Source organism: Citrus sinensis, chromosome 1 (assembly GCF_022201045.2).
Source record: "Citrus sinensis cultivar Valencia sweet orange chromosome 1, DVS_A1.0, whole genome shotgun sequence".
Lineage (NCBI taxonomy): Eukaryota > Viridiplantae > Streptophyta > Magnoliopsida > Sapindales > Rutaceae > Citrus > Citrus sinensis.
The window spans coordinates 19,522,010-19,533,232 of record NC_068556.1 but is presented as its reverse complement, the minus strand read 5'-3'; the positions used below and the strand labels follow the sequence as shown (position 1 = coordinate 19,533,232).

The window sequence follows — 11,223 nt, the reverse complement described above, 5'->3', positions numbered from 1 at the left end:
AATTGCTTTCATTTCTTTCATTCGTTTCATCTGGCTGTATTTTTGTCTTCTAATTTAATCTTTATTCCTTCCCAATTTGAACTTCTTCATGCCATTTTTATTTATAATCTCAAATTAATTCTCTATTAAAAAAATACAATTAATTAAAAATAAGAAATAAAAATAACTAGCAATTATATAATTAAGGGTAATCTCAAATTAATTCTCTATTCAAAAAAATAATACAATTAATTAAAAATAAGAAATAAAAATAACTAGCAATTATATAATTAAGAGTAAAATATGTATATAAATTACGCCCATCAGTTGCTGCATTAGAATCGCAATTTTCCAGTACAGTAGTGTTTGTTTCAAAAATACATATAAAATCAAAAACGAATTCAAATTTAATAAAACGAAATTTATTCAAGAAGCCCTACATGTCTAGTTTCCATAAATATAAATTTCTTAAGAAAATCGTTTAGAAAATACGGGTTTAAATTCGAGATACTCGTGCTGTCTAGAATTATCCAGTGTGCTTAATGCATCAAGGATAAATTAATAAAACTCACAAATAATCAAAACCCTAAACATAACCTAATCACATCCTAAATCATGTATTAGGGTCTGTAACAATCTAAAATCATGCCAATTCAAACCTTAGATAGAGTAATTGGAAATCTTGTAGAGAATAAGGAGGGTAAGCTTACCAATCACTTTGATTCTCTCCTAACAAAGGTTCGAATCCTAGGGTTTGGGTAGGAGCGTAATGAGCAGCAGAGAAAAGAAGAAACGTCGTGGACTTAGGGTTATGGAAGAAAAAAATTATGAATCTATAAGGAGTCTTAAGAAACCCTTTTGAATTTGGAAAAATAACCATTTTTCCAAAAATTATCTCATAAATAGCCTCTATTTATAATTTAATATCCTTATTAAATAGGGTTATAGATTTCTAATAAAAGCCCATTTTCCATAATTTAATATTATGGAACTTTTACAATTTCTCCCCTCATAACAAAAATTTCGTCCTCGAAATTCAAAGATTACTTTATGCATAGAAGAGCTGAGGGTACTTCTCCAACATTTCTGCATTCTCGCTCCCATGTGGCTTCCTCAATAGAATGATTCATCCATCGTACCTTCACTATGGGAATAACTCTACTCCTTAATACTTGTTCTTTTCGATCATCAATTTCAATAGGCTGCTCCTCGTATGACATGTCTTCTGATATCTGAATCGGTTAATAGTCTAGCTAGCATATGTGAAGGGCCTGCTATGTACTTTCTTAACACAGACACATGAAATACATTGTGAAGCCTAGAAAAACTTGGTGGTAAAGCAATGCGATAGGCCACAGGACCAATTCTCTCTAAAATCTCAAATGGTCTAATGAATCTAAGGTTAATCTTCTAAGTAGTATAAAAACTCTTATAATAATATCAAAATACTTATACATATCCAGTCTATTAAGAATGAAGTTATTTACCTCGATAAAAGAATTAATCTAGCACAATTTTATGTCTCTAAGGGCCTCAAACACCTCCAACACCTTAAACAAATACAAGATATGGCAATTGATAACTTATTCTAAGAACCTGGTTTTTCTAATTCATACCCGTACATGTCTGATTCTCAGAATTTTAACTCTTAATCTAAAAATTAGAATGATATAATATTCTATGGAACTATTTTGGACATCAATGTGTAAACTTTTCAAGAGAATCCGATACCAAAACCATTTTCAAAACTATTTATTTCTTGACAAATTCGAAATTGTTTCACAGTACCTTAACTGAACAGAACGGGTTCGGAGATTTTTATAAAATTAGATACTAATTAGAAAATTATAAAATTAAAACTAGAAATACTAAATTATAAAATTAAAACTAGAAATACTAGACACATATGTTAACTTCTAAATAAAATTTCAGAATATTTTGAGTTCATTTGATAGTACAAATAATTTTGTGAATCTGGTCCCTGCACTGGAATCGCAATTTTCCAGTACAATAGTGTTTGTTTCGAAAATACATATAAAATCGAAAACAAAGTCAAATTTAATAAAACAAAATTTATTCAAGAAGCCCTACATGTCTAGTTTTCAGAACTATGAATTTCTTAAGAAAATCATTCAGAAAATACAGGTTTAAATTCAAGATACTCATGTTGTCCAGAATTATCCAGTGTGCTTAATGCATCAAGGATAAATTAATAAAACTCACAAATAATCAAAACCCTAAACAGAACCTAATCACATCCTAAATCATGTATTAGGGTTAACAATCTAAAATCATGCCAATTCAAACCCTAGATAGAGTTATTGGAAATCTTGTGGAGAATAAAGAGGGTAAACTTACCAATCGCTTTGATTCTCTCCTAACAAAGGTTCGAATCCTAGGGTTTGGGTAGGAGCGTAATGAGCAGCAGAGAAAAGAAGAAACGTCGTGGACTTAGGGTTATGGAAGGGGAAACATTATGAATTTATAAGGAGTTTTAAGAAATCCTATTGAATTTAGAAAAATAACCCTTTTTCCAAAAATTCTCTCATAAATAACCCATATTTATAATTTAATATCCTTATTAAATAGGGTTACAGATTTCTAATAAAAGTCCAATTTCCATAATTTAATATTATGGAATTTGGCATTACATAACCAAGCTGCAATGACAATCTCAAATGATCTCTTTTTCCATGGCAAGACTAAGCATTTCAAGATCAAGTTGTATCACTCGAGCGAAGTACAAAAGGGTGGAGAAATTAAATTGCTTTGTTGCAAGACTGAGGAACAAGTTGCAGACATCTTTACCAAGGCTCTGCCAAAAGCTAGATTTGAAATGTTAAGAAACAAATTAGGCCTCTGCAGCTACTAAGACAAGGAATTGTGTTGGAAACATGTCTTAGTTGCTTCAGTAACAGATTTGCTGAATAATTGGTCAACAGACCAAATCTTTAGAAATATTTGGTTAGATGTGGCTTGATATTAGGAAGATATTTGGTTTTCTGTTATGTTTTCTAGCTCTGTATAAAAGAGTATTGCAGTGAATGACAAGTGTGTTCCACTAAAAAATCTCTTTCCTTTAGTTACTTTCAAATATTTTTCTTTTATTGTTATAAATTTTCTGCCTTGTTCTCTACAATAAATCTACAAATTGTTTCTTCACAAAAGTTATATAATCAGTAGAATTTCAACAGAGACAGATTTTCAAATTAAAAGACAGCTACCAAATAAAAAGTAGGACTGTGCATGTCTAGGTACTTAAACAATGATCACAAGCATATGTGCTTTGAGGATGCGAGATAGCACCCACTCATCTATTAACCCACAAACCGAAGTTCTTAATGGGCCACATAATTTCTGAGGTTTTAATCTCTTCCAAATTGATCAATTGTGGTCCGTAAAGCCAAACTTTTTGTTTATAAAAAAGCAAAATGGTAGCGTGGGGTCCGCTCAAGTAGCAGCTGTTGTCTCCCCAATTAGCAAAGTAGTCTATTTTGGAATTGTTTCATATCTCTAGTTACACCAGATTCGGAAAACTAACGTGGCCACGATTAAGTGAATACTGAATTGATTCATAAACGATATGTTGAACCTCCTCTATACGTATAACACAGTATTCAATTTTCATAAAGAGAAAAGAGATTGTTCAATTTATCTTTGATCAACTATTAAAGAAGAAGAAGAAGAAAATGGCTCTTCAGGCAGAGACTGATTCGAACTACGACAGAGAAAGTAAGTTAAAGGCATTTGATGATACAAAAGCTGGTGTCAAAGGACTTGTAGATGCTAGAGTAGCAAAAGTTCCACGTATATTCAAGTGTGAACAGAGTGTTGTGAATTTGAACTCAGGAAATAGCTCGCAGCTCAGAGTTCTAACAATAGACCCGGAAGGCATTCATAAAGATCCAAATACACGCACTGAGATCATCAACAAAGTTAAGAATGCAAGCGAGGAATGGGGGTTTTTCCAGGTGATCAGTCATGGAATTCCACTTAGTGTTTTGAATGACATCAAAGATGGGATCCCCAGATTCCACGAGCTTGACACTGAGACGAAGAAAAAGTTGTATTCGCGAGACCCAACGCAAAGGGTGTTCTATAATTCTAATTTTGATCTGTACCAAGCACCCTTAGCTGGCTGGAGGGATACTATTCTTTGTCATTTGTCTCCTCATCCACCTAGCCCTGTGGAATTGCCAGATGTATGCAGGTGACAGAAAATATTTTTGTCCAATTATCGTTTTATTAGGCTAAAGAGTATTATTGTAAAGAGTTTATACGTAAAAACTTGCAGAGATGCAGTGATGGAATACAGAACTCATGTATTGAGATTGGGGCATACAATGTTTGAGTTGCTATCAGAGGCTCTTGGGCTCAATTCCAGCCACCTGAATGATATGGATTGTGAAGAGGGTCTTCTCCTTCTGGGTCATTACTACCCGGCATGCCCGGAACCAGAGTTTACTCTGGGCACTACGCAGCATACTGATGGTAGCTTTATCACGATACTGTTACAAGACCTAGTGGGTGGCCTTCAGGTTCTTCACGAGAATCAATGGATTGATGTTCGGCCCACCGATGGAGCTCTGATCATAAACATTGGAGATTTTCTGCAGGAAAGTTCCGTATATGAAGTGAAATTCACTTATATTAATCTGAAAATTATGAAGTTTTCTGAAATTGTGTATTTTGAAATACAACGATATATTTATTGTCAGTGCTTAAGTAAAGAGAAACATAGAGAAATTTGAGAGGTAAGTTAAGAAAATGTTTTGGAATCGTCAGATAGTTTATGAATAACTAAAGTCCCATGGTAGCAGACCCTGCTACCAGATGTCTGCTCGTCATGGCTGATCTCGTAGAAGTATATCCCCCAAACACCGGTCCCTCAGTTTTTGATGTTGGATAACATAGTGAGCCGACAGTAGAAACTCAACAGTTCTGGCTTACGTAGGGCAGGAAAAAGCTGCCAAGAGTCGTATCGCATTTAATTACGGATGAGATGATGTGGCAGAAATCTATCTCTCCATTTGAATTTCAAACCAAGGGTTACGAAACCCTTGGGATTTGGTGCCATTAAATGCTGGCAACCCAAGGGGTTGTTCCTCATTAGGAAAACTCAAAACCCCCAAACGAGAAACTCGTCGTTTACTCCATTTCTGTTTCTCCGGCCAAATGAGTTTTAGCATAAAAGCTTCCATCCCTATCTCCCTCCAACTGAGCCACTACTTCAGGTATTACTTCTATTCCCTCGGTCTTGGATAATTGTTGATATCTCTTTTCTCTCTGTTTTGCTTGGGTAATAGTTGGTGGTGGTGCTCAGGTTATAGCTTAGGGAATGTCGAAAGGTAAAGAGAAAATCATTGAGGTTGATGACGACGAGTTAGACTTCCTACCTAGTCTGCTCGCCGATGCTGCCTTTGACCCCGGGATCCCCTTAGAACCCATTAGATCTAGTATTGGGACTAATGCTAAGAGAATGTCCCCCCAAACAACCTCCTCGAGCCAAAATAGCGGTGACGAGGGATCATCTGGCTCGGAAGACACCCCGAGTGAGGACCAGGGAGGTGATTCTGGTGAGATGCCCTCACCAGAAACATCGCGACCAGAAGTGAGGAGCACAGTAGGAGGTAGAGCTTTATCACAGAATTACGCTATCGATTTTATCACGTGCACGACTACAGTAGACGAGCTCACTAACCTCCGGGTTAGGTATGAGATTCCTGATGAAATATCTCTTAGGGTCCCAGGAAAGAAGGATACTCCTAGCCGGCCTCCTAAGGGATATGTCACCATGTTTCTGGAGAGTTTTAAGTATGGGCTGAGGTGTCCCCTGCAACCCTAGTTTGCCCAAATACTTAACGGGTTGAATTTAGCTCATAGTCAGCTGAACCCCAACGGGTGGAGAGTACTCTCTGGTCTGTTCATATTGTGGGATAGATGTTGCCAAAGCGAGCCCACAGTTGATGAGGTGAAGTACCTGTACCAGCTAAAGAGCAGCCCCAAAGATGCCGACTGGTATTACTTCCAATCTAGTACCAAGAGTAGAAAACCCATAACGGATATTCTAACTGGTGGTGGTGGGACTTGGAAGAAAAAAATCTTTTTTGCTTGGGGTCTCTGGGGTCAAGTTACACAGATTGACGGGAAGGATTATCGCGTCCTACCCCGTTTCATGGTCCCAAGTTGCCTGCTCGCTTTAGATGTCTTGTCTCCATAATTGTTCTCACTTTACTAGTTTGACTCTAACTAGATGTCTGTTCGTATTGCAGGTTATTGGAGTGTTCACTTCCCGCTTAAACCTGACCAGCTCAAGCGAGTCGAGGTTGTACTGGTTAATTCCTGCTCGAACCGAGAGCTGCTAATTACTTATAATCTGGTCAAGTCTGGTTTGGTGTCCACCGGCCATAAGATGGAGGATGCTGTGATTGGGGCTCTGACCCAGAAACGTCCTCGACCTCAAGCTGCCAAGCGGGACCAGAATAAGGACGCTCCCACTGCAAAGCGGGCAAACATTATGCAGCAGGTTCCTCCCCTGAAGACTCTACCACCTCCTCCTGCAAAAGTCGGAGAAACTAGCGGAGCAGCCACTGATCCTGCTTCATCTTCTCCTCCTATTGGGCCAAGATCTCGTTTATCTGACAATCGAGCAGAACATTTGGTCCCCTATATGAACGAGCTTTCTAAACTCGTGAGCAAGAAGGACTTGGAGGACTTTGACGGCTGCACCCTGGGTGAGCTGGTGGGGGCCATGCAATATAACGCCTTCTACCTCAGCTGCATAGCCACTTATTATAAGGCCAAGGTTGGCCATTATGACCGGAAGATGAAGGAGGACATTCAATCGGCAATGACCAGAGCCGACGCTGCCGAAAAGAAAATAGGAGACTTGAATCTCGAGAATCTGAAGCTGATAGAGTGAGAATCTCTTGCTCAAATAAAGGCCATTACTTTCGAGGAAGAACTGACTAAGGTTAAAGAAGATCTACAAAGGCAGAAGGTTATGTACGAGGCTCAGCTCGAATCTCTCCGCGATTCCTACCGGGCTCAAGTCGAGAACTTGAAGAAGGACGCTGACAACCAATACGACCAGAGACTTCGACATTCCTATCGTTGCATCATGGCCGTCCTTGGGAAGCAGCACCCTGATCTGAAGATGGGTGACCTTGCAGCTGGTGTTGCTCAACACGTGGACGAGGAGGCGGCAAAAGAGGATGTCGAAGAGGTGGAGCCAATTGTGGTTGAGGAGGAAAACTCTCCTCCTCGTGCAGTCCCTACTGATGTTGGTGAGGCGAGTACCCCCCGGACGCAACTGGTGATACCCCCCTGCCCCTGAGGTGGAACAGCCAACTGAGGCTGCTCGGTTTACTGACCCGCTGTCTTCCTAAACTTGTCTTGTGTTGTAATTGCTTCTTGAACATTGTATGTAGCAACTTTACAGACTATTAGAAGCTTAATAAAATTGTTCTTGTTTGCCTTCTCGTATTGGAGTTTTGGTTTATTTATTTATTTGGCTTCTAGTCTCGTCATAGAACAGGCTTCGAGACTTAACCTTTGCGTGCCTTAGTGACTTTTTAATGCTTGGGAGTCTGCTCGGCTTCGCTTAGTCGAGTATATCCTGGCACTCTTAGCTTCTGGTCTCGCCATAAAACAGGCTTTGAGACTTGGTGAGCCTTTGCATGCCTTAGAAAATTTTTCAATGCTTGGGAGTTTGCTCGTCTTCGCTTGGTCGAGCAGATCCTGACACGCTTAGCTTCTGGTCTCGCCATAAGACAGGCTTTGAGACTTGGTGAGCCTTTGCATGCCTTAGAAAATTTTTCAATGCTTGGGAGTCTGCTCACCTTCGCTTGGTCGAGCAAATCCTGGCACGCTTGGCTTCTGGTCTCGCCATAAGACAGGCTTTGAGACTTGGTGAGCCTTTGTATGCCTTAGAAACGTTTTAACAGTACAGTTGACTGAAATTCCTCATTGATTCATTTATTGTTGAATTCGGCTTACATGGGATTGCTTTGACATAAAAAGTAAAGAACAACGAGCACGAACAGAAATAACTTTAAAACATAAACGAGTCTTACTGGAAATACTTCCTGAGGTGTGTTGCATTTCATGGGCGTTTCACCTCGTGTCCATCCGTGCGAACCACCTTGTAAGCTCCGGGTCTAACTAACTGCTTGACCCTATATGGCCCCTCCCAATTCAGTCCAACTAGCTGCTTGACCCTATATGGCCCCTCCCAATTCGGTCCAAGCACTCCTTGAGTCGAATCTTTGGTGTTCTGATTCACTCTCCTTAGCACCCAATCTCCAACTTTGAACTGCCGTACATTCACCTTCTGGTTGTAGTACCGAGCAACCCTCTGTTGTAGAGGGTTGTTCGCTTCGATGTTTGCTCCCTCTTCTCGGTTAGTAGATCCAGATTCAAGCACATCTGGTCGTTATTCTCTTGCTCATCGAAATGATCTGTCCGGTGCGTGGTCGTTCCTATTTCGGCTGGTACGACCACTTCGTGTCCGAAGGCCAAGGCGAACGGAGTTTCCCTAGTTGCTGTTTTGTGGGTTGTCCTATATGCCTATAGTACACCTGATAGCTCATCAACCCAAGCACCATTTTTTGCTCCAAGCCTGGTTTTCAAAAACTTCTTGATCGTCTTGTTGGCTGCTTCTACTTGTCCGTTAGACTGAGGGTGAGCAGGCGAGCAATACTTCAACTCTATCCCGAGAATCTGGCAGAAATCCCTGAAACTTTGATTATCGAACTGTCTGCCATTATCTGTTATCAATGCATAAGGGATCCCGTACCGACAGACCAGGTTTCTCCATACGAAGTCTGTTGTCTTCTTCTCTGTGATCCTGCTGAGGGCTTCTACCTCAATCCACTTTGTGAAGTAATCTATTGCTACTATTGCATGTGTTGCTGCTCCTCGTCCCCTTGGCAACGGCCCGATCAGATCAATTCCCCATTGAGCAAATGGCCAAGGGGAGACCATAGAGGTGAGCTTCTCTGGTGGTTGGTTGGAGAAACTTGTAAAACTCTGGCAGCTCACGCAGCTCCTGGTCTTCTCCTGCGCATCCTGGTGTATTGTTGGCCAGAAATATCCCTGCCTTAGGACCTTGTGGGCCAGGGACCTCCCACCAAAATAGTTTCTGTAAATTCCTTCATATACTTCTCTCAGTACGTAGTCCGCGTCGTTCTCATCCAAACACCGAAGGAACGGGAGCGTATACCCTCGCCAATATAGCACCCCATCAATCATCGTGTATCTCGAAGCCTGGGCTCTAATCTTCCGAGCTCGCAACTTATCTGGTGGTAATACCCCGTCTCTTAGGTATGAAATTATCGGATCTATCCACGAACATTTTTGTTCTATCTGCAGCACCTCCAGATTTTACTCGATGCTTGGGCTGGACTTCACCTCCAGAGGGATCGACTTTGGCATTTTTGGATCTGCTACCACTGCCATCCTGGCCAAAATATCTGCTCGATTATTCTGCTCCCTGGGGATTTGTATCACCTCAACCGCTTCGAACTTCCCCATCATCTGCCTGACTTTCTTCAGGTACTGCTCCATCTTCTCCTCTCTTGGTTGAAATCTTTCACTGACATGATTTGCAACCAGCTGGGAATCAGTTCTGATCTTCACCCTATCTGCTTTCACTGCCTTAGCCAATTCCAAACCTGGTATCAGGGCTTCGTATTCTGCCTGGTTATTTATGGCTGTGAACTTTAACTTTACAGCATAAGAGATCTCCTCCCTCTCTGGGCCTTCCAAAACAATCCATGCTCCTGATCCATGCTCCCTTGATGACTCATCTACAGACATCTGCCATACTCGAGCTTTACTGCTGTCTATAGCCATATTCTACTGGTCCAAACATACTTCGGACTCTGCGAATTCTGCTACGAAATCGGCCATTGCTTGAGCCTTTATCGCTGATCGGGGTTTGTAATTAATGTCGAACTCGCTCATCTCTATGGCCCACTTCACGAGCCGATCAGAAGCATCCGGCTTGTGCAGGGTTTGACGCAACAGCTGATTTGTTATTACCGAGATGGAGAATACTTGAAAGTACGGCTTTAGCTTCCGAGCAGCAACTACAAGGGCGAGTGCCCATTTCTCCAATGGTGGGTATCTGGTCTCGACATCGAGCAGGGCTTTGCTGGTGTAGTATATCGAGTACTGAACTCCTTCTTCCTCTCTCACCAGAACAGAACTTGTGGCACGACCTGATACCGCCAAATACAAAAATAACTTGTCCCCATCCTCAGTGTGGACAGCAGAGGTGCTTGCTGCAAGTATTGCTTCAACTTCTGGAAGGCTTCTTCGCATTTTAGGGTCCATTCTGTTTTCTTTCCTCTCTTTATCACTTGAAAGAATGGCTGACACTTATCCGTGACCTTGGATATAAATCGGCTCAACGCCGCCAATCTCCCCGTAAGGCTTTGCATCTCCTTCAGGTTGCGAGGAGACCTCATTTGCACGATCGCTTGGATCTTTTCGAGATTTACCTCGATCCCTCTATGACTCACCATGAATCCAAGGAATTTCCCTGACTCGACCCCAAAAGTACACTTTTCCGGGTTGAGCTTCATCTTATACTTCCTCAAAAGCCCGAATGCCTCCTCGAGGTGCTCGACATGTTCCTTCGGGATTTTAGACTTGATTATCATATCATCCACGTACACCTTCATTATTTTCCCAATCAACGGCTTAAAAATTCTATTCACCAGCCTCTGGTACGTGGCCCCAGCATTTTTAAGACCGAAGGGCATTACCCTGTAATAGAACAAACCCTGGTTAGTAATGAATGTCGTGCTCTCCTCATCCTGCCCGTGCATGGGAATTTGGTTATTTCCCGAAAACGTGTCCATGAAGCTGAGCAGGCCATGTCTTTCGGGCATGCCTTATTGAGATCCGTGAAATCTACACACATCCTCCACTTGCCATTAGCCTTTTTTACTAGCACCACATTCAATATCCACTCAGGATAATTGACTTCTCGAATGAACCCTGCTTTCAAGAGCTTCTCCACCTCGTCATTTATAGCCTCATACCTCTCCTGGTTGAAGCACCTCATTTTCTGCCTTACTGCCCGAGCACCTTTCTTTATTGCCAGCTTATGACATGCGACCTCAGGGTCAATCCCTGGCATGTCTTCATGTGTCTAAGCGAGCACATCTGTATGAGCTCGCAGGCATTGCATTAACTCCTGCTTCTGCTCTTCTCTAAGTCTCGACCCAATTCGGA

At 41.2% G+C, this 11,223-nt stretch overlaps 3 protein-coding genes across 3 annotated transcripts; all 3 read left to right on the top strand.

Moving 5' to 3' along the window:
• The first annotated feature begins 3,570 nt into the window (after positions 1 to 3,570).
• On the top strand, positions 3,571 to 4,780 carry LOC102622500 (1-aminocyclopropane-1-carboxylate oxidase homolog 1-like). Its single transcript, XM_052443369.1, has one exon. The coding sequence runs from the start codon at positions 3,669 to 3,671 to the stop codon at positions 4,191 to 4,193; it is 525 nt and encodes a 174-aa protein (XP_052299329.1). The 5' UTR covers positions 3,571 to 3,668; the 3' UTR covers positions 4,194 to 4,780.
• LOC127903697 (1-aminocyclopropane-1-carboxylate oxidase homolog 1-like) lies at positions 4,284 to 4,730 on the top strand. Its single transcript, XM_052444186.1, has one exon. It carries the CDS (start codon positions 4,284 to 4,286, stop codon positions 4,728 to 4,730), a length of 447 nt encoding a protein of 148 aa, XP_052300146.1.
• A 537-nt stretch (positions 4,781 to 5,317) lies between the features above and the next one.
• On the top strand, positions 5,318 to 7,315 carry LOC127903695 (uncharacterized). Its single transcript, XM_052444182.1, has 4 exons — positions 5,318 to 5,805; positions 5,920 to 6,164; positions 6,252 to 6,826; positions 6,923 to 7,315. The coding sequence occupies exons 1-4, from the start codon at positions 5,318 to 5,320 to the stop codon at positions 7,313 to 7,315; spliced, it is 1,701 nt and encodes a 566-aa protein (XP_052300142.1).
• The last annotated feature ends 3,908 nt before the right edge of the window (positions 7,316 to 11,223 follow it).

What these genes read in the sequence shown, in the direction of transcription:
- LOC102622500 (XM_052443369.1), top strand. Translation starts at nt 3,669, where the DNA reads ATGGCTCTTCAGGCAGAGACTGATTCGAACTACGACAGAGAAAGTAAG.
- LOC127903697 (XM_052444186.1), top strand. Translation starts at nt 4,284, where the DNA reads ATGGAATACAGAACTCATGTATTGAGATTGGGGCATACAATGTTTGAG.
- LOC127903695 (XM_052444182.1), top strand. Translation starts at nt 5,318, where the DNA reads ATGTCGAAAGGTAAAGAGAAAATCATTGAGGTTGATGACGACGAGTTA. An exon ending in ACCCCGTTTCATGGTCCCAA is followed by an intron (nt 6,165 to 6,251) that starts GTTGCCTGCTCG and finishes TTCGTATTGCAG; the next exon opens with GTTATTGGAGTGTTCACTTC. An exon ending in TGAAGGAGGACATTCAATCG is followed by an intron (nt 6,827 to 6,922) that starts GCAATGACCAGA and finishes GCTCAAATAAAG; the next exon opens with GCCATTACTTTCGAGGAAGA.